This window comes from Petaurus breviceps, unplaced genomic scaffold (genome assembly GCF_028583685.1).
Source record: "Petaurus breviceps papuanus isolate PSGF00001 unplaced genomic scaffold, PetGlider_PUasm1.0 490, whole genome shotgun sequence".
Taxonomy (NCBI): domain Eukaryota; kingdom Metazoa; phylum Chordata; class Mammalia; order Diprotodontia; family Petauridae; genus Petaurus; species Petaurus breviceps.
In genome coordinates, this window is record NW_027186352.1 from 130,684 (window position 1) to 151,717 (window position 21,034).

The 21,034-nt window shown below is 48.8% G+C and overlaps 1 protein-coding gene across 3 annotated transcripts in view; it reads right to left on the reverse strand.

The window, feature by feature from the left end:
- Positions 1-996: 996 nt before the first annotated feature.
- LOC138172106 (scavenger receptor cysteine-rich type 1 protein M130-like) overlaps positions 997-21,034 on the reverse strand; it is a 32,520-nt gene continuing 12,482 nt past the window's right edge. Inside the window, exons 6-17 of one of the 3 annotated variants that reach the window (XM_069101679.1) lie at positions 19,457-19,771; positions 13,745-14,059; positions 13,040-13,354; positions 12,613-12,729; positions 12,212-12,526; positions 10,107-10,427; positions 8,253-8,558; positions 7,920-7,949; positions 7,359-7,460; positions 6,658-6,750; positions 5,284-5,422; positions 997-1,702 (exon numbers count right to left, since the gene is read on the reverse strand). In XM_069101679.1, the coding sequence (XP_068957780.1) occupies positions 5,310-5,422; positions 6,658-6,750; positions 7,359-7,460; positions 7,920-7,949; positions 8,253-8,558; positions 10,107-10,427; positions 12,212-12,526; positions 12,613-12,729; positions 13,040-13,354; positions 13,745-14,059; positions 19,457-19,771 (2,342 nt within the window). In that variant the 3' untranslated portion in view covers positions 997-1,702; positions 5,284-5,309. The remainder of the gene's footprint in view (positions 1,703-5,283; positions 5,423-6,657; positions 6,751-7,358; positions 7,461-7,919; positions 7,950-8,252; positions 8,559-10,106; positions 10,428-12,211; positions 12,527-12,612; positions 12,730-13,039; positions 13,355-13,744; positions 14,060-19,456; positions 19,772-21,034) is intronic. The other 2 variants (XM_069101678.1, XM_069101680.1) reach the window with 2 other exon arrangements.

Genomic DNA, 21,034 nt, shown 5'->3' on the forward strand with positions numbered 1-21,034 from the left:
AGGGCAAATTCCCCAAAGGCTCTAATGCAGCAAGCCTGGACCAAGGTATGATTCAGGTCTTTATTAGCAAGGCTGGTAAATCACCAATAAATGGAGGCCATTGGTCTCTCTGGGTGACCAAAGGAGCATCCAAGGCCACTTTAATTTCAGGTCTCTTCCTTCGCCCAGTGCCTCAGCAGGCCATCCCTGGCATGCAAAAGCCAGCCCTGATCCAGAGGGTTCCTGAGGAGGTGGGCTGAATTCTCCATTCCCATGACTTCATGGCTGTGAGACTAGCTGGGGAATGTGGTCTGGTCCCGGGACTCCAGTGGACTCCAGCAGTCTGTCCTCTGGGTCTCCCTGGCTTCGTCTCCCCTTTGTAGACCAGGGCACCCCCAACTTTGGTTAGCAAGCTGGGGCACAAGAGCAACCATCCTGTGCTTGGCTTCTGTTTACAGGACAAAGAAGGTAAAGGAGGCCTACACCAGGCCTAGTGAGGGGCTAGACTGTGATCTCCTTCCATAGCTGGAATGGAAGAAGTCCAGGAGAGCTAGGCTGAAAGGCAGGGCTTCAAAAAAGGGTGTGTTACATTTTAATATTAGAAGTCAAATGATACAGCACTAAAATTCGTTTTCTTCAGTGGGAAAAAGTGTACCTCAAGGGGAAAAATGTTTACAGACTGTTGATGACCACTTAGGAGCAAATGAAATGAGAATGAATCCACAACAGAATAGAGAAGCAAAATATAATACTAACAACTAACATTCATAAAGCATTTTCTGTGTGTTTTCCACTTAATGGACCCCCACAACAACTCTGGTTCATGCCCATTTCACAGATGAGGAAACTGAAGCAAACAAAGGTTGAATAAATGCCCGGGGTCACACAACTATTGAGGCTGGATTTGAATTCAGATCTTCTGGACTTCAACAAGACACAGCCTTGATCCATTTGTACCAACCAGCTGCCCCCAAAGAAAGGACCGGAAAGATCTCATTTTGATTGCACTGAGACCCATTTATTTACATGTAAATAATTACCAAGAAATTTTATTCAATTGTAAATATGTTCTATGGTATCTAAAGCAATCCCACACCTTTGCCGCCAATAATCCTACCCCATCTTCAGACTACAAGACAGATGATTTTTAGAGAATCTAAAAACAGCTGCCATTGTTCCTCCAGATGGGAGCTCTGTTGTTCAAAAACCAGTGACCTGGTGCGTTCTTAGAAGAGTGGAGCCATCCTAGTGATGAAGGTAGCCAGGACACAAGGGGAGTCATGGCTCCTTAGAAGGATGGTTACCGAGCTCCTCTTGGAGAAGGAGACGAACAACTACATTGGCTGCTTCCTCATCTCCTTTTCCAGGGCTCCGGGTGATGAAGAAAATTGAATAGACCCAAATGAAGTGAATCACAGTTTATGCACCATCTGTGAGAGAAGATACAGGAGAAAATGGCAAGATGGATCCCAACCGAGTCAACAACATGGCAATGCTCATCACTGGCCATTCCATGTTTGCCAGGCACCCCACAGACAGGGCACTGCTCCATGGCATTCTGCAAACCCTGATGAGCAAGGGCCAGAAGCCAGCCAGAAGCCCCTTCTCTCTTGCTGTCCCCCTGTGTGTGCCTAGTCCTCAGAAAGACTCTGGAAAAGCATCTTGAAATAGTGGAGTTGACTGAGAAAATGAAAGAGGATTGTGGCTCCTGTCCTCTTCTTCACTGTGAACGAAATGAGAAACTAACATTCAAACAGAGAAGGGGAAATGCTGTTTCTTCAAAGGTGGGATGAGAACAGTGGTGTCAGAATGACCTGTGTGGGTACAGAGACCAACATCTAACCAGCACAAACCAAAACCAAAGTAAAAACAGAAAATTATAAGTGCTTCAACTGCAGAAGGCCCTGACCAGGGGTGAGGAACCTGCGGTCTTCAGACCACATGGGCCAGAGGTTCCCCAACCCTGCCCTTGGGCCCAAGTGCCAAAGCTTCCCCCAGACTTAAACCTGTCAAACAACATACAGGAAAAGACAACCCAGATATTTTCCTCCATCACTGGAATTTCCCACAGAGGCTGAACATGCCCACCATCTTCAGGCCCGGCTTGTGGTTCCCCTGAGATGACCCTCCTTCTCTCCTCCTTGGGCTTTCATTGGGCTGTTGCCAGGAAGACCATTTCCCAACTCAGAATCCCCAGCACCCACGCTCAGAGACTACCTCTTCCAGGAGACCTTTTGTAGCTGGCCCAGCTACTAGTTCCGCACCCCACCCCCCAGGCTACTCTGTATTTATTGTGCTAGCTCTGACTGCTTTAGGTCATCTCCCTCAGTAAAATGGAAGGCCCCTTAAAAACAGGAGGTTTTTTTGGGGGGGGAGTCTTTGGCTTCTTCTCTACATGTCCAGAACTCAGTATAGTGCCTGGCAACTGAAGCACTCAGTCAATACTTAATGACTAATTTATTGATTGATCAACTCTCTTTGCTGGAACAAAGGTTTGGAAATCTACCTCACTGGTATAGCACCTTAGAGAAGACAGACAGAAGAAGAATACCAGCAAACAAAACTTTCCACCACACATGGAAAGTCCTAACCCTAATAATGAACATGGGAGCCTTGAGGTACTTCCCATCTTAGCTCATGGGATCCTTATAACAACCCTCCGATGTGGGTGCTTATTTCATGGAAGAGAAAAAGGAGATGAAGCAGAGCTAGAAAGTCACCTAGAAAAAAGGCCAACAAAGGGCATCTTCCATGGATTCCTGAGAACTGAAATGAACTTGATGACCATGGAGGTCCTGGCCCCCTTGACTTTGCTACAGGGCAATGACTTGAAGCCCTAACCTTACCCTTAGTAAGTTAAACCAGACAGCTCTATTCATGCATAGCCCAGCTAAGAGCTGCCATACTGAGGAAGCTAAGATCAAGTTCATCGTGAGCACTCCCTGTGGTTGAATTCTCAGCCCTCAGTCCAGGACTGACCTAGGATCAGAAACTCACAAGTGCCTCTCTGACTGATGGTTCAAAGTATTTGGATCCAGAACCAAGACAAGGAAGGAAAAGCCACTGTTGCCCTCCCACTTGACCCAACTGCCCTCCTTTTTTATGGGGATTCATCCCCAGGAAGAGACCTCAACTTCGCACTGTTTTGACCCAAGAAAGCCATCGTTCTGGTCCTACAACTGGATGAATCTTAGATTTAAAGTGATAAAGCATCATAGCAGTTGCCAAGGTCTTCTAGTACAGTGGCTCCTGCCCCTTTCTAAAAGGTGAGCAAATAGACCCAAGAGCGGCTTGACCTGAGTCATACAGAAAGTGAATAGTGGAGGCGGGTCATGCAAGGTGCAGTTAAACACACATGAAAAAAGAGCCTGAGCATCAGGGTTAGGGTTAGAATTGGGGTCTGAGGTATTAATCTCTCTTCAGGTGAACTTAGGAGCAATACTGGATGTGTACGGAGTGACCACTCAGGGGATGCTCAGGAAAATGTTTTCCTTAGAACAAAAATTAGACATTAAAAGAACTAAGGAACTTAGATTGGAAATGTTTTGACTTTTGATTTAACTGATTATCCGACTACACCAATGGAATCAGAGATAGAGCTGGAGTGTCCAGACCACAGGCATTGGAGTGTCCTCTTCCTCCCCACCAAGGAGGGGTCCCAACCATTCTTGTGTCCTGGGTGTCTTTGGCAGGCTGGTGGAGTCTGTGGACCCTTTCTCACAATAACGTTTTTAGAAGCACAAAATTAAATGCATAGCATTAGAAAGGAAAACAATTAGATTGAAATACAATTATCAAAATATTCTAAAGAATAATAAGTGTATGGACGCCAGATCCAAAACTTTGGTCGTAGAGAAATAGTGCCCCTCAGTCCCTTACTTTCAGTCTAAAGGTGAGGATGGCTCTTAGGGCGGAGAGGCCCTTCTGTGGTCATTAAGGACATCTTCAATAAAAATACAGAGCATTCACATGAAGGTCTTTTAGAGAAGAGGAGCAGGTCAGTGACCATTTGTGTTCTTTCAACAACCTTTTTGTGTGGTCAGCATTTCTAAAAATCACTTGGCATTTGACCCTCAGTAAAACACCTCATAAAAACCATTCTCCCCGTGATTTCCTAATTTGTGTCTCCACCATGAACCCCTTCTGTGTGCCCATGCTCTCTCTGCGCCTGCTTCCCAGCTTGGTTTTCTCGTCTGCCATTTCTACTGTCATTTGAACCGCAGTATCTCCCTCAGCATCTCCCCCAGAGGCCATGCAGTCTGACAGACATTTAAATCACCAAGCAACCCATACACCTCGCGCATAGAAAGATGCACTGCAGACAAGGATCTTCACTGAAACCAGGGATTCTAAGACAGGAGACGGGGGAGGGGCATTCCAGGCATGGGGCACAGCTGTGCAGAGACACAGAGCCAGAGACAGGAAGAAAGCAGCACACACATGGACGGCGCACCAGGGAACCAGGGAGATGTACCCAAAGGGAGATGAGGGGGAGAATGGAAGCTTTTCAAAACCAAGCTGAGAAATTGGGAGTCCAAGAGATCAGGCTGAGGTCTTGGGCCCAAGCCCCAGCTTGAAGTGGGCATGGGAAACGGTTAGCAAAATCACAGACAACATTCATTTGGGTGGCCCTCAGGGAGGGCTGACACCCCTGCTGCAGGTGAGAAGCAGACACTAGGGAGTGGAATGGGGGCCCAAAGAGGAGGGTGATATAATCAGCTGGGTGAAGAAGACCCATGGAGAGGCTTCAAGGGCGGAGGGCTAGAGGGAGACACAGCAGAGCTGCTGGGCTTTTAGCCCAGACCCTCTGGCCGTGCACAGGAAGGAGCCAGAGCAGCTGCTGAATGTCCGAAGGCCGACCACTAGCTGCAGAGGGGCCCTGAACTCATGCCACACAGGGATTGCTCTGGGTCTCCCTTTGAGAGATGGAGACTTGGTGAGGATTTCAAAGGGCTAGCAGCTGCCATCAAGTGATGTAAAGTCAGACAGTGGAAGAGAGGACAGACCTTTTCTCTGCTTGACTCCAGAAGCTAGAAGCCAGAACAATGGGGCCAAGCTTCAGAGAGGTCACTTGAAGGGAAAGACTGGGGGCAACGTCCTAACCAAGAGTGGCCAGGAGACAGGGACACAATATCGCTGGGAGTCCCACTAGTCTGAGATGCAGAGAACAGGCAAGGCAGAAGAATCTCCAGTGTCGGCTCTGGATTCCTGAGGAGTCTGTAATTGGGATGAAGCCCATGGGGTCTCAGTACTCTCAGTCAGTGCGGCTGTTAGGAACAGAGATTGGCAAACACATTTCCTCACCTGGAAAGACTTTCCATTTCCTGGAGCTACCTTCGGAGTTGAACATCCTTTTCATTTCTCCAAGGAACAAGGAGAGCTTCTGACCTAGAGGCTATGTTGGAACTACTCTCCGAAGCATCATCACACCCATCTGGGAGCTCTGGAGAGATTAAAAGGGTCAGATTTGCAGGCTCTGTATTTTATCCTATGGCCATTGGGAAATTCCCAAAGAACACAAACTATTCCAGAAAGGGGCTGGCTCAGGCTTAGGGTGGTATTTTGGATTTACCCAGTGGATTTATTGACTTAGCAGCTGCTGACACCTAGGGAATGGGGTAGGGGCTAGGGTTATAGGTTATGTGCCCAGGGAGCCCTGGTAGGGAGCCAGCACCCAGTATCTGGGTGGGTGAGTAGAATGGGGGTGGGGGAAGGAAGGAGGGAGGGTAAATAAACTGGGAGGAAAGAGGAAGTGTCCCTAGTGAGGAGGAGCAGGCCGTGGGCCTGGGTATTCTGATGAGCCTGAGGCAAATGGCTCTAAGTGTTCATCCAGTCCTGCACTCTTATATGCCTTTCACAAAGTGATCCTGAGGGCCAGATTTAGGGGAAGGAGGAAGAGCTGTGATTTCATTAATGTGGAAAGATCCTCTGCCAATACACGTAGGTATATCACCTTTGGATATTGTCTCAGGAACATTATCTGGTACTCGAAGAGCTTAACTGACTTGCCCAGAGTCAGGTAATAAATTAATGACAATAATAACTCTCAATTACAAAGTGCATGAAGTTTTGCCAAGCATGTTACAAATATGATGCCATTTTATCCTTACAAGGCTGGAAGGTAGGTGTCATTGTCATGCCCACTTTACAGATGAGGGGACTGAGGTAGGCAGAGGTGAAGTCACATAGTTACTAGGCACCTGAGGCTAAATTTGAACTTGGCTCCTCCTGACTCCAGGCCAGTGGATCAGAGGAGGACTTTGAAAGCTGTCTTCCTGGGAGCCCTATGTGGTCCCAGCCACCCCTATGCCACGAGACTCTCTTCCACTGCCCCAGTGTATGAACATTTCTAGGAGTGCTATCTCCCTCAATGTGGGCCTTTGAAAGGTCAGAGCAGTCACATTGTTCCATTTGTATTCCCAGGGTTTATAGCACAGGCCTTGGCACATGGGGTTGCTTCCTCATTCCTAACTCTAAGCTGGCACTCCATCCAGGATGCCCAGGCTTTCTGTTCCTCAAAAGCCAGGGCTTTCAGGAAGTGCCAAGAGAGCAGTTCTCCTTGTTTGTATACTGGCCATTCACACCCTCCCTTTTGGCTGACTGGGATGTGGAAGTCCTTGCCCTTGGGGGGGGGGAGAATTCCTTCACCTCTGAGATAGGCCACTAAGCCCCACAGACCTGCATTGCTGAGCAAGTTTTGGTCGTCCTTCCATTTGAAATCTGTCTTCTGGTATAGGGCCATGTGGTTCAGGTCCCCTCCATTAGAAAGGGCTGAGAAGAGAGAATCCTCTCTGAGTCGGGGTTTGAGATAGAGGTCCCCCAAGCCTGACCCTCTCAGAGGGTCAGAACCCCTCCCACCTGTTTCACATCCTCACTTACCTCCATGACCTTATTTCCTGCCCAGTTACCCATGTAGCTTTTCTGCTCTGAGAAGGTCACTTTGGTCAAATGAGTCCTCCCATCAGACTCAGCCTTTCCAAAGCACTAATCCTACCCATTGCTTGGCTGGAGCCCAGTTCTACATTCTTATAAGGCAAGGTTGTTTCAAACTAGAGACCTCAAACATGCTTCTCCCTACTCCGATTCTCCACGCTCAGTAAAAAATTCAGGAAGAAAATTAGTCTAAGATTCCTGGTGTGGTGTGAAGATGTCAGGAACTTGGCACGGCTTCTCCTCCTAAGTTTCAGCTTCCCAACTGTTCCTGGCTCCTAAACAGAAGCTGATACCCAGCTCCCATCTCTGCCCAGGTGACCCCCAGGAAGACTGATCCATCCTTTCGTCATACCCCCACCCCGTGCCTCCGTGTACCCCATTCTGAGGGTCAGTATTCCTCCCAGAGACCTCACTGCCCTTCCTGTGGGACCAGCGGGAGTCCCCACCTCTGACTTGCTGTCTCCGTCTTCTAGCCCGAGCCAAAAAGGCAAGAGCAGAGAGAAGCAGGACCAGCAGGACGATTCCAAAGATCCAGGGCAGCGCAGAACCTTTGTGTCGCGGGAGGAAGAGAGAGAGAGAGAGAGAGAGATGAGGAGCCAGGTCTCAGGCTCCAGGAAAACCAGACTTCTAGGAAAGGTGGAACATTCCAGTGATGAACCTTATTCCTCTCCTGAGGCACAGATTCCAGATGTCACCCAGCATTGAGTCACTAGTCTGCCTGAAACCAGGACTGTACTTTGGGGGAAGGCCCACACCAAAGTTAGCTCTCGAGGCCCCCCTACCAATCAATGAAGCCGCTGAAAGGGTGAGAACCAAGTCTGGGGGCCCCTTCCAGGAGGACATCTGACTGAGGACTAGCCCTGCACCGGCTAGCAGCCAGCAAGCCTGAGACCTGGCCAAGGACAGTAGGAAATATGGAGCCTGCTCCTCCCCAACTGGCTAGGGCATTATCAGCACTTCCCGGCATGACTCTCCTCACAGTGACCAGATAGGCAAGGATGCTGTACCTTCTGAATGTCCAAGTGCCTTGGAAACACCTGCAGGAAGAGAAGGGGGAGCTGTAGTCTGGGCTTGAAGGCCAGGGGCAGCCTGGTTCCTGTCTGCACCCCCAGGATCAGTATAAGAGTCCCTAAAATTTCCAGTCCCCGGTCTCCTCCCACAGGACCGAGAGGTCTCAAGAGAATATGGACAGATACAGTGTCTTCAGAGACCAAGGGAGACCTCAGCAATGTGGATGTTTTCATCTCCTCCCCTTCCCATGACCCCAGGCCGGCATGTCACAGCCTCACTCCCCAATCTGGGGCCATTGTTCTGTCTCAGCACAGCTTGTAGATACTTACCTAAGCACTTCACGCTAGCATCTTCCTTGTGCCCACACTCTACCTGCCCCCAAGGATTGGCAGGACAGTCCCACAGAGACGACTCATTTCCATGGCAACTAACGTTAGTCAGCAAGACAGGCCCAATCCCTTGGCCAAAGGCAGCCTCTGTTGGGGCAGCTAGAGCTGAGCCACAGCCCAGCTGCTGGCACACCACCTCTGCGTCGGCCAGGTCCCAGGAGTCGTCACACACTGTGCCCCAGGAGCCTTTGTACCAGACCTCCACTCGCCCTGAGCACTGGGAGTCTCCTTGGAGTCGGATCTTATCTGGAAATGCAGAAGCAAACCTTCTTAACCCTAGGGCAGAAGAGCCCGGGGAAGATAGACAGGAATGGCAGGGGAGACCCTCCTGGTCCGGTTCTGGGCATTTTGTCAGTAGAGGATTTACCAATGACCTCAGGAAATTATTTTTTCTAAGTTTCTTCACCTGTTCCCTGGGTGCACACCTAGGAAGGGGAAAACAGCTGCAGTCTCTGCCCTCAGCACACTTAATATTGTGAAGTCCCATTCTTTAAATATGGATAAATGACCACTGGTGCCTAATGAAAGAATCCATTCAGATCCATCACACCAAGCCCTTTCATTCCAGAGGCTGATGACTTATTGGGAGTGAGGGGTGGGGAGGGGAGATGCTGGATTCCATTGCTCTCTCCTCTATTGCTGAAAGGTCTCAAAGAGGCCTGCTAAAACTTGGAAGAGTTTGGGGGATTTGGAGAGTGGGAGGGAAGAGAGGCCTGGGAAATAGTAAGAAAGTCTTGGCTCCCAGATTTCCTGGTGGTGTCAAGGGTGGGACCAAAAGTATCTTCCAACCTGTGGAGTCTAGTTAAGTCACTTAAATGGGGGGGGGGGTGAGGGAGGAGCTTTCAAATATCAGCCCCACCCTGGGGCAGACCCTCATCACTTCGAATTTGAACTACTGCAATAGCTGCTGGGGGGTGGGGTCTGCCAGCCTAAAGTCTCCCCCCACACACACTCAATAATCTCCAGGGGCTCCCTATCACTTCCAAGATCAAATAAAAAATGCTTTGTTTGACCTTCAAAGCCCTTCCTCACCCAGCCCCCTCCTCCCTTTCCAGTCTTCTCCCACCTCCCTCACCAACATGTACTCTGTGACCCAGTGACACTGGTCTCCAGGCCGTCCCTTGAAGAAGACACTCCAACTCCCAACATTTTCTTGGGCTGTCCCCCAGGTCTGCAATGATCTCCCTCTTCCTGGCTGGCTGCTACGCCCCCCTCTCCCGGCTCCCTTCAAGTTCACCTCAAATTTTGCCTTCTCCAGAAGCCCCCTTCCCCAATACTAAGTGCCTTCCCTCTGCTGAACCTCCTAGGTCCTGTTTCCTGGTTTCCTGGTCATTGTTTGCACACTTCCCCCTAAGAGTATGAACCCCTTGAAAGCAGGGACTGTCTGTTCTGAGCCCTTGGATCCCCAGCACTTAGCAAAGTGCCTGGCCAAAGGAGTTAATCATTCATCATTTAATTGACAGTAAATTTTGTTCTCTTAATATTTTTGACTGACTTACTGGATGATAAAAAATTGGAACTGCCTTGCATTATCATAATATCATTGAACCAGAAATTCGCATTTTAAAGAAGAGGAAACTGAAACCCAGGAAACATCAGGGACTTTGCCAATTCAAATATTCTGTGTCTGACTAAGAAACAAAATCAGGGTTAGAAGCCTCATTATCTGCTCTTGGGATGTTCCTAAAGGAAAGCAAACTTGGCCACGCTGAAAGGTGGGCAGGATTAATTTGCACCCAGGCCTAGGCCTCCTGAGCCTCTCCTGAGCCTTAGCCTGGCAAGAAGGGCACTCACTTGTACAGGTGATCCAGGTTTCTTCCTCTGGGCTGAGATATCTCTTCCTCCATGATGCAGATGGGCATTGCCAGAGGGAGGCAGGCCCATCAGGGCACTGAATGTCATTAACCCAGGCAAAGCCAGTGCTGGCCTTGTGGGATGGGGCATCTTGAACTGTGCCATTGTCCCCACAGCCCAGCTGGCCACACACCAGCCTGGGAGTGATTTCAGTCATCTTATGCTTGCCAACACTTCCCCAGCTCCCATTGTAAAAGACCTCCAAACGTCCAGCGCAGTCCTGAGAGCTGGTGTCACTGTGCAGCCTCAGAGCCAGGACCCCTGGGGAGAAAAGGCATCAGTGCTGAGAGGCTCCTGGGGAACATCTTGGTAAGATTCCCTCCCTCTGCTCCAGGTGATTCTCTAGCCCATGTCCCTGGCTCATGAAGCCTCATGAAGCAATTGGGACTTTCAGCATGGAAGGTGACTCCTATAGTTGGCTAAGCCATCTTCCACACCCTTGACCCCATAGCAACCTGATCCAGGCATCTTCCAAGAAAATTTCCCTTTTCCATGGACATGAGGATGACAGCATTTTGGAAAGACCTTGTTGCCTCACCTACTCACCTTGGAAAATCAATTTTTGTTTCTTGTGTAGTTATTCTATAGAAAGTTATTACATGACATTACAGCAATAGCATTCATGTGCACTGCATTGTGATTCTTTGCTACCTGTGGCCTTATTAAAGTAGCGTATGGAGGTCTTACTTTTTTTTTCAAAAATGATCACTAACTGGTCTAGACCTTTCCAAGAACAATCCTTTACAATGAGCAATTTGGGTCCATTTTCTGGGGGTAAGCGTTGGTTGGTACCTTCTTTGGTTCCATGGACATTCTTATTTTTTAAATAATTGTTATAAGGGTTCTATGAAATCATCAAATACAAGACCTTTTTCCAAATGAAGAGACTGAGACCCAGGGATTAAGTCAAGGGTGACCCAAAGTTGTTTTCATTACAACTCTGCCACATCTCCAGATTCAATCCAATGTAGTCCCACAAATATATCCTAAGGATCTGTTTGGGCGAAGGTGACTAGGAATGATGGGGGGGGGGGATATCTTCTCATTAAAGGGTTCAGTGATACCAGTTTGACAGATGGGCATTGCCTGTTATTAGAAAAAAAGCTGCATGGAAGGGGCTGAAGGAGAAAAAAAGAAAAGTGGGCAAAGGCATTGTGGCCATGATCTGGACATCTTGGGGAACAGAGATGCCATTGGAGGAAGAGAACTGGGGCAGGACTTGGAGAGGAACAGAGAGAGAAGCTAGGAAAGGGAAAGAAAGGCTCTTTCCTGCCCAGTTCTGCCTTCATGTACAGGCATGTCCACCTGTAAACTCAGGCTCCCTCCAAGAGCCAATTTCCCAGGTCTTATCCTCAGTCCCCCCCACCCCCCATTCTCTAGATGGCCCCATCCTGGATCCAAGGCCATCAACTCTAGAATTCCTTTATCTGCCCTCAAGTTTTGGTCATTCCAGCTTTCCCAATGCCTTCAGATCCTTAACCCTATTCTTCCTCCTCCCTAAGACTCCCACGGCCTCCTCCAACTCTCAGTCAATCTACATTTTCAGTTCTGGCCCTTTGGCAAACCAGGGCTACTCTGCATTGAGCTCTACTTTCTAACCCTCACACACCACACCTCACCAAGCATCGATCATCCCCCTCTTTCACTCCTATTCACATGCACATGTGTAAGCTTATCATTTTAGGGAGGGATAGACAGTATTTGGAACTCAAAAGTTAAAAAAGAACAAATGTTTAAAATGGTTTTAACGTGTAATTGGAAGGGAAATAAAATATTATTAAAAAAAAAAAAAAAACCAGAACCGCTGTTCTCAACTTGTGGCCAGGAAAAATAAACTTGTAGGGGGCTCTTTGTGTAAGGGCTCGCCCCTCCCCGCCTTCACCTCACCTCCCTCCCACCCCCCAGCCCAGATACTGCAGCCGAGGCTCAGGTCCCAGGAACCCCCTTCAAGGTCAGCGTTAAGCATGGGGCTTCTCCCTCTGAAGTGAGACATTCTCTTCCTCCCTCCTTCCCTCCCTCTGCCCTTTCTCCTCTCATTGACAGACCTGAGCAGATGACTCCTGCATCTTCCTTGTGGCGGCAGTTGTGACGACCCCAGCCTCGAAAAGGACATTGCCACACCTGGGATTCACTCCCAGAGCACTTCAGGTCATCAAGCCAGATAGGCCCCGATCCTTGTCCAAAGTGGGCTGAAACAGTGGCATTCAAGGCCACTCCACAGCCCAACTGTCGACACACCACGTGGGCATCATCCAGGTCCCAGGAGTCATCGCAGGTGGTGCCCCAGGAGCCGTCATGGTAGACCTCCACTCTGCCAGCACAGCGGTCTCCTCCATCCATGAGGCGGATCTCACGGATCTCTGCAGGGAGAGATGCCTGGTGAGACTCAGGGGTGGTTTGTAGGGCCTCACACTCACTGGTTCTGAGGAGGTCCCCCAGTTCTCACCCGAGCATCCAGTGGAGTTCCTCGTGCGTGAAGTAGCCCCAGCTGGGGTGTGCAGGGAGTCGCTGCATGGGACCCAAGTCTCAGTCCGGTTGCCTAAAACATGTATCTGCTCAGCCTCTGGTTGGCATACATGTGGAGGGTGGACAGGTTGGCAGTTGGAGGGGAGGAGAAGGGTTGAGAGGAATGGCTGGCCAGGGCCCTGAGAGAAGGGGTATTGTTCACCCCAAGCAAGAGGGTCCTAGTTCTTTATGGCCCATCTGTATTGTTCCCTGCCACAGGGAAAGTCGCCTTCTCTTGGGAGTGACTACCTACCCTCCACTTCCCTCACCTGCCATTCCTTAAGGCTCAGCCCCCCCCCTTCACCCTTTTTTCCAAAGGTGAGTCTCTGCCCCTGAAGTATGTCCCCTAGTCAATTCTCTTTTGTTACCTGAGCATATCACTGAGGCAGTGTTTTCATGGGTACACGTAGGAGCCCCCAGAGCAGTCACAGGACAATCTCCCAAGTGCTGCTCCATTCCTGAGCAGTGAAACGTATGACCCCAGATCTGGCCTCTTCCTTCCCCCAAATGGGCTCCTTTGGGAATTGAGAGAGCAACTCCACAGTTGAGCTGATTGCAAAGGACATTGGCATTAGCCAAATCCCAGGAAGAGTCACACAGGGCTCCCCAGTCCCCATGGATCTGAATCTCCACTCGGCCTTCACACCTAGAGCTTCCATCAGTCAGCTGGGAGTCCATGTACCCTGGAGAGGAGACAGTGACTTGGACTAGAGTCCAGAGCCAAGTTCAGTTGAATGGGACTGGGACAGTAGTTCAGAGGGAGGTCTAAGCATAGGTATGGTTGTTCTGGGTCAAGGGGCCTGCTGGTCCCCTAGAGAGTAGAAACCTCATTCCCAAAGGGTCTGGGGGAGAAGGGGAACCCTGGAAGGGGCCATCCCAGTAGGGAACATCGGGGATGACAACCCAAGGCAAGCTGGCAGAGATTCACAAGACAAGGTAAATCACATAACGGGAGGACTCGAGCCGCTGTCCCAGATGTCAGCACCTGGGCCAATGCCTCCTCCAAGAACTAAGTGAAGGTGATGGGGTCAGGGGAGGGGGTGGAAAGAGGCAATGCGCTCTCTGATTCTCACGGGAGCAGATGACTCCAATGTCCTTGCCATCAGTACAGCTGCCCTCTGGGAGCAGCACCCTGGGACACAGTGACAGGTGGGACTCGTTGCCTTTACACCTCAGCTCTTCATCCAGGATCTGTTCTTTTCTTTCTCCAAAATGAGCTGCCTCCACCACAGAGACAAGAGAACCACACTGAAGCTCACCACACAGCACTTGGGCTGTGGCGAGAGGAAAGTCATGGGCGCAGATAGAGCCCCAGGTGTCTCTGTGCTTCACCAGGACTCTTCCTGAGCAGGGAAAGTGCCCTCCAACCAGCTTTGGCTTCATATGCTCTGGGGAATAGAAAAGCTTCGTTCAGAGTGGGTCCCTGACGTTGCAGGGCAAAGGATGCAAGATGGACAATTCCACTGGAGACATGATGTGACCATAGGCAAATACTTAATATCTTGCTTTAATTAGTTTATTTTTTCCCAATTACATGTAAAAACCATATTTGACCTTCACTGTTAAGTTTGGAGTTCCAAGTTCTCTCCCTCCCTCCCTTCTCCCCTCCCTAAGACTGTAAGCAATCTGACATAGGTTATGCATGTGTAATCGTGTAAAACATTTCCATGTTAGTCATTTTGTCACCTAATATCCTAGTCTCTGGGTTAGATCAAGCACCAAGGACCACAAGGACAAAATGTAGAAACGATGAACAAGAGCCATTACCCTCCCGAGCCTTCCCCACCCCCATTGCCCCTATTCCTGGTCAGACCATGCAAGCTGCCCCTCAGAGAAAGAATGAATTGTGGGCCCAGCTCTCCTCGGTGCTCACCTTTCTTCTGTCCCATCTAGGCAACAAGCATTTATTGAATACCTCGAATACCTCCTCTGTTCAAAATCTCGAGGACCAGTGTTCCCAAAGAGCTGGCCATCCCATGTGTGATGGCAGAAAAGCCAACAAGAACACACTGCTCATGCCCTTCCAGAGTGTGCTTAGTCTGGTGAAGGCTCCCATGGGAACTAACTACTGAGCAGGCTCAGTTCTGTGCCTGCTTCCTCCCACTCAGCACATTGTGAAGAGAAAGCCCATTGGTTGGCTTCTAAGATAGAAATGAGTACACAAGGGGATAAGCCTTCCTCCCATGGTGGTGAATAAGCAATAACATACAGAAGCCTCTGGGTATGGGGAGAAGTACAGCCAGGGACAGGGGCCATGAAAACATGCCACTCCTCATCCTCACCAATTTGCATTTGTTTGGTCTTTGGAAGGACTGGGCCGTGAACCTAGAAGTTTTGAAAGGGCAGGAGAGTGGAAACTAACCAAGATGGTGGAGAAGGAGGAAGACTGCAGCCCAGATCACAGCTCACCATCCCCACAACTATTCCCCAACTATTCTAAAGGCTTAGACGAACTACAGACCAAGTACCGACTGGGAAACCCAAGGAAAACCATGACTAGATGTTTCTCCAGCCCGGATTGGGTAAAGAAGACAGACAAAGGAATGCAGACACTAGAAGCAAGATTTACCTAGGAGGGTATCACACAGCATGGGAATGCTTAGCAGGGAGTTGGGGCTGTGCACTAGGCAAGAGAAGTGAGAGCTACAGGCCAAATAGGGCTGATACAATACCCAGGGGTGGAGCAGGTGCCAACTATTAACTCTGTTGTTCGTAGCCCAGAGCAGGGTCACAGATCCAGTACAGACATAGGATGGACTATGCACCTCAGCGTGGGAGGCTAGACAATCACAGGTCTGAGGCTATGAACCAGCCAAGAATCAAGAACATAAGGGAGTAAGAAGTGGTTGACTTGGAGCTACAAACGAGGTCTTGGGTCCAGCCCCAGGCCTGATCTGAGACCTACAATTGAATAAGCAGGACAGAGAGCTCCGATGAGAGTGGTGGCCTTCAGTTCTGTCTCTGAATCTGGTCCAGCTGACAGATAACTAATGGTGACCAGCGACAATTGCAGTCTATGGGGGCTCCAAACAGGGCCAAGCAGATGATTATGTCACCCAAACCCAAACACTGCCAGGACCTTGTAAAGCTCAGATCAGTAGGGCAGTGATCAAACCTTGCAATGAATAAGACAGCTTTGGACACACTAAAGGCTTGCCAGTTTCTGGACTGAATCTCCCCTGAGATTCTTGAAGAACAGAACATTCAATATCCAACAGGACCCAAGAGTACACAGAATAGATATATACAAAACTCAGACATTCCCTCTAGAAATTCACCAAGCCTGGCCCTAACAAAAAGTGCCAATTTAGAAAGTAAGATTGGAAGAATGAGTAAACCCAAAAGGGTTTCATCATAAAGCATTATTGTAATGACAGGGATAAAACGGAAAAAGAGAAAGGCTCCAAAACATCTATCTACAAGCAAAGGCTCAAAAAAAAATAGTTCAGACACAAGTTCAACTAGAATTCCACCAAAGGGGGTTTAGTACTGGTTAAGAGATAGAAAGGTCAATCAGTGGAACAGATTAGGTTCAAAACATACAGAAACAAAGAAACACAGGAGACTAGTGTTTGATTAATTCCCAAACCCCAGTGACTTGGGCAAGAATGCCGTATTTGGCTAACCCTGATTGAAAACCTGAAAAGCATTCTGGCAGATATGAGACATGGACCAGCATCTCACACCATGTACCAAGACAAAAGGAAACATGACTTCAACACAAAGGGTAACACCATAAAAAAAAATTAGTTGAACCAAAAAAGAGAGAGAGAGATTGCCTTTCAGATCGATTGATAGAAGAGCTCATGACCAAACAAGAGATAGAAAGGATCACAGAAAATAAAATGGACAATTTCATTAAGTGCAATTATAAGGTTTTTCCACAAGCAAACCATTGCAGCTAAAATTAGAAGGAAAACAGTTAACTGGAGGGAAAAAAAAAAACCAACTTTGTAATGCTAGGTGATGCAGTGCATAGAGCAGCAGGACCATAGTCAGGGAGACTCATCTTCCTGACTTCAAATCTGGACTCAGCCACTCACTAGCTGTATGACCCCGCTCAAATCACTTAACCCTGTTTGCCTCAGTTTCCTCATCTATCAAATGATCTGGAGAAGGAAATGGCCAACCACTCCAGTATCTTTACCAAGAAAACCTCAAATGGGGTCACAAAGAGTCAGACAAAACTGAAAACAACTGATAAACAAGTTTCTCTGATAAGGGTCTCATTTCCAGTACATATTGTGGAAGTGCCCTTGAGATGTCTGTTTTCTATGAGTTATCTTACCAGGCTGAGGCACTGGACACAGAGTAAGCCTGTTTGCTGGAAGGAACCAATCAATGAGCCTGTGATGAGCCAAAGTCTTGTTCATTCCCAGATGCCTTTGCTGGTGTTCACTGACTGACCTTGCTGAGCTGTGTCCCTCCACCCCCCCAACTTGCCCAAACCAGCCTTGCATTCAACTGTTACAGCAAAACATCTTGCTTCTGTGTCCACCTGTTGCTGGAAAAGATTGTCCATTCTTTTTCACAACTCCTCCCTGAGCCTCTCCTTTGTGGTTTTCAAGCATAAATCATCCCTGACCCTCCTGGGCTATAGGCTCCTTTGTTCCTTGTATGGGGCTGGGGGACTCAGCACTAGTGTCTGATTTTCTTCCTAATAAAACTTTTCTGCTTTCAACCCAGCTTGGACTCCTCTTCATTTTGAGGGGTGGGCTTCACCAGGCTAACTATATCTATGCATATGTGTGTATATGCATATATACACATACATAAACATGCATTCATATATGTATGTGTATACATATATACGTTGGGCAATGGTTAAACAAATTATATTACATGAATTGAATGGAATACAACTACACTCTAAAAAATCATTTTGGAGAAAAGTTTTGGAGAAATCTGGGAAGACTTCTATGAACTGATGCAGATTAGAGTAGAACCCCCCTAAAAAAATCTGTACAATAATGACAACATTGTCAACACAACTTTGGACTTAAGAATCCTGACCAGTACAATGACCCACTGATTCCAAAGGACTAACCATGAAACATGCTACCCACATCCTGACAGAGAGGTGACAGAACCAGGCTGTGGGGCGGCATGGTTTTTTGGACAAGGATGATATTGGGATTTATTTGGTTTGACAACAAGTACTTATTACAGTGCTGTTGTTGTGTGTTTGTTTTTCCAATAGGAGACTGAATGTGGGAGAGAAAGAAAATGAGTTTTTGCTAAATGAAAAGATGTTATTGGTGGAGAGAGCAGTTTGGGAGATCTGAGAGAGGTCTAGGAGCTGGAGTCCATGCCAGAGTTTGCCAGAAGTTGAGGTAAGGCAGCAGCACCAGCTCCCTACCCATCAGTGGGTGTACTCTGTGTCTGCCAAGGAGAGACTCCTCCAGTGGCTATGCCACCTTTGGAAGTGAACTGCATGGGCAGCCAATGGGTGGCAGCTAATTTAAGTATGATCCAGAAAAATGTAATGGAGGGAAAAAAGTATGTCTCTGATGCTGTGGGGGTCGGTTGTGCTGTAGCTCTTACTAAACCCCCTTAGAAAATATCCTTTTGTAAAAACAATTGAGATTAGATGGTTAAATGATCCAAGGAAGCAAATCACTGAGTCGGTCAATAGTATGGTACAGATGATTACTATAAATGGTCATTTATGTTGGGAAAAAGACACCAGAATGGGGGCTCAGGCTGAAGCATCAGAGAAAAAGTCCTTCGGGGATATCCCCTAGAACCTAGAATCAGCCCTGAAGAGCAATCTGTAGGAGCCATTCCAGATGAAGCTGGTCAGGAGGCCAGCACAGGGCTGATCTCTGGTGGCCAGCACACCATGTCAGCCACGCGGGGGAGTGACTACTGAGTGTGTGGGCTTTGCCGTCCCCAGAAGTGAAGTTGGTGGTTAGAACTCTTCCTGTCACTGACCGTGTGAATGTCTGTGTGTGTCTCTGTAATTGTGGAATGGGGGTGGCTGTCAGCACAAGAAGTTCATGCTCCATCCTGGGCACCCTCCCTTTGAGTCTGTACTCAGATGTGGCCCTCTGTGTTCCATCCAGGGGGTGTGTTATTTCTTTCTCTGTGGGCCTGGAAATGGGGCAAGACTGAGGCAAGGAGGCCAAAGAGGGCGAGGCTTAATCTGGCAGGTTCTTCCTGATTGAACTTCCCCTGGATCCTGCAAGCCATGAGAGCAACCCTAAGTGTGTGCCTCCTACTCTACCATATCCCAATGGGTAGAAGCAGCATAAGCTCCTCCTTCCAAGTGTCAGGCAGGGGTGGGACTCCAAGTCCTAGGTTCCATGGGTAATGAGTCCCTAGGGCTGAGATGGAATCCCCAATGGCTCCTCAGTCCCTTTATCCATGTCAGGCTTGGAGTCCTGGCAATGGGGAAGTTTGGCAGCTCTTCAGGTCACAGCATAGGAACAGGAATTTCTCAGGAAGGGCCAGGAGGCTTCTGCCCCTAGAAGAGGGTCTCTGTCACCCCAAGAATCATCAGACTCCCTGGAGTCTAATTGGGGAAAAATGAACAAAAGTCTTAACTGTCATATCCTCTCAATGTTTGAGATCTAAGGCATGGGGCTGTGCTGTCTCTGGTGACTGTGCACTGGGATCTGGGAAGTGTACTTGGTCTGGGGATCAGTTGACAACCTGGGTGAGGCCAGAGCTGATGAGGGTCTCAAGCCTCCACCTTCTGGGTCCTACAGGCAGGAGGTGGATTGCCTTGTAGCTGGATACCAGGGAACACCACAACCGCATCTGTGTCTAGGAAGCAGACTTACCTGAACAGATGACTTTGGATCCGGCGTCACAGGGTTGTGTTCCCCACAACCAGCTCTTGCAGTCCCAAAAAGATGCCTCATCCCCATTGCAAGTGATGCCGTCAAGACCCCTGTGAATCGTCACTTTTTCGAAGCCATCTGTATGGGAGATGCTGATGGCAGAACCACATCCCAGCTGCCTACAAACCACGGCAGCTGCTTCCATGTTCATTGCTGACTGGCACACAGTGCCCACCAGTCCCTGCATCTGGACTGCCATGGTCCCAGCACATCGACTGCCACCCCCAACAAGCCTCAGCTCCAGTTCATCCTCATCTGTAAATGAGAGAAATTGAGGTCCAAGAAATCTCCAAGAGCCGGACCTTTAAGACCTTGCCTCTCCCTTATCCATCCACCCTACCCCATCCCCCCCACCCTCCTCACACACACACACACACACACACACACACACACACACACGAAAATTGGAGGTCCCTCCCACTCAGGTGGGTTTCCTGATTGTGTCTGACCTGGCGCATGGATAAGTGACCAGATGTGGGATGGATGCTTTCCCATCCTCCCCTTATTTTTTTTTTTTGAGGCAATCAGTGTTGACTTGTCCAGAGTCACACAGCTCATAAATGTCTAAATCTGGATTTGAACTCAGATCCTCCTGACTCCAAGGATGGTACTCTAGCCACTGAGCTACCTAACTGCCCCTCTCTTCTCCCTCTTGACAGATCTTTCCTTCTCAGTTTAGGGACAGAGGATCATTACATGAAATTAGCTTGCCAGACTCATGACAGGGTCAACCAGCATTTCTAAGGTTGTGCAAAACGTGGGCTTTGCCTGTGTGGTTGAATTGTGGTCATGGGGCTTTGATAAGGCTCCTCTGTGAGTATGCATCGAAAACATTGGTAGGATTGGACAGTTACATTTCCTCTACTTCCCCAGGAGAATCATTGGGCCTGAGGAGAAGGGGAAGAGATCTGCACAGATTGGCCCAGAGACCATGCTCTTCTCTGAACTGTGTTTTCCCATTAGAGTGGAAGCTCTTGGAGGACAGACCTCCACACTTGTCTTGCCAGTGCTTATGCCAGTGCCAAGCATATAGTAAGCACATAATAAATGCCTCGTGACTGGCTTACTAGTCTCCCTTCTAGAAGGACATTCCCCTCACTCTTCATTACGAGGGAAAGTGAAATATTCCTGAGGAAACAAACCAGACAAGAAGTGAGATATCAAAGCAGGGAAATGAGAGTCTGAAAGGTGGGGAGGGAAAACGTGACCCAGTCAGGAAGCTGGAGAGTTAAAATGGGGTCTCCAAAAGGGACAGAGGAAGGAAAAGGACAGCCATGGTGGGGATGGTCAAGGAGTGGACAAGGGAGCTGGAGGCTCTTCTTGCCAAGGCAAAAAATGAATGTCCCATGGAAGCAGTAAAATGGAGTGGGGGAGGGGAGGGGAAGGGGCTGCGGAGGGAGTAGGCCAAGCAGGGACAGTCACAGAAGCAGCCCCGAGCAGGGCCACCAAGGCTAGGGTTTGTGGCTTCTGGCTCTGATCACAGCAAGAGAGAGGGCTGATATTGGGCACCTCTCGAGA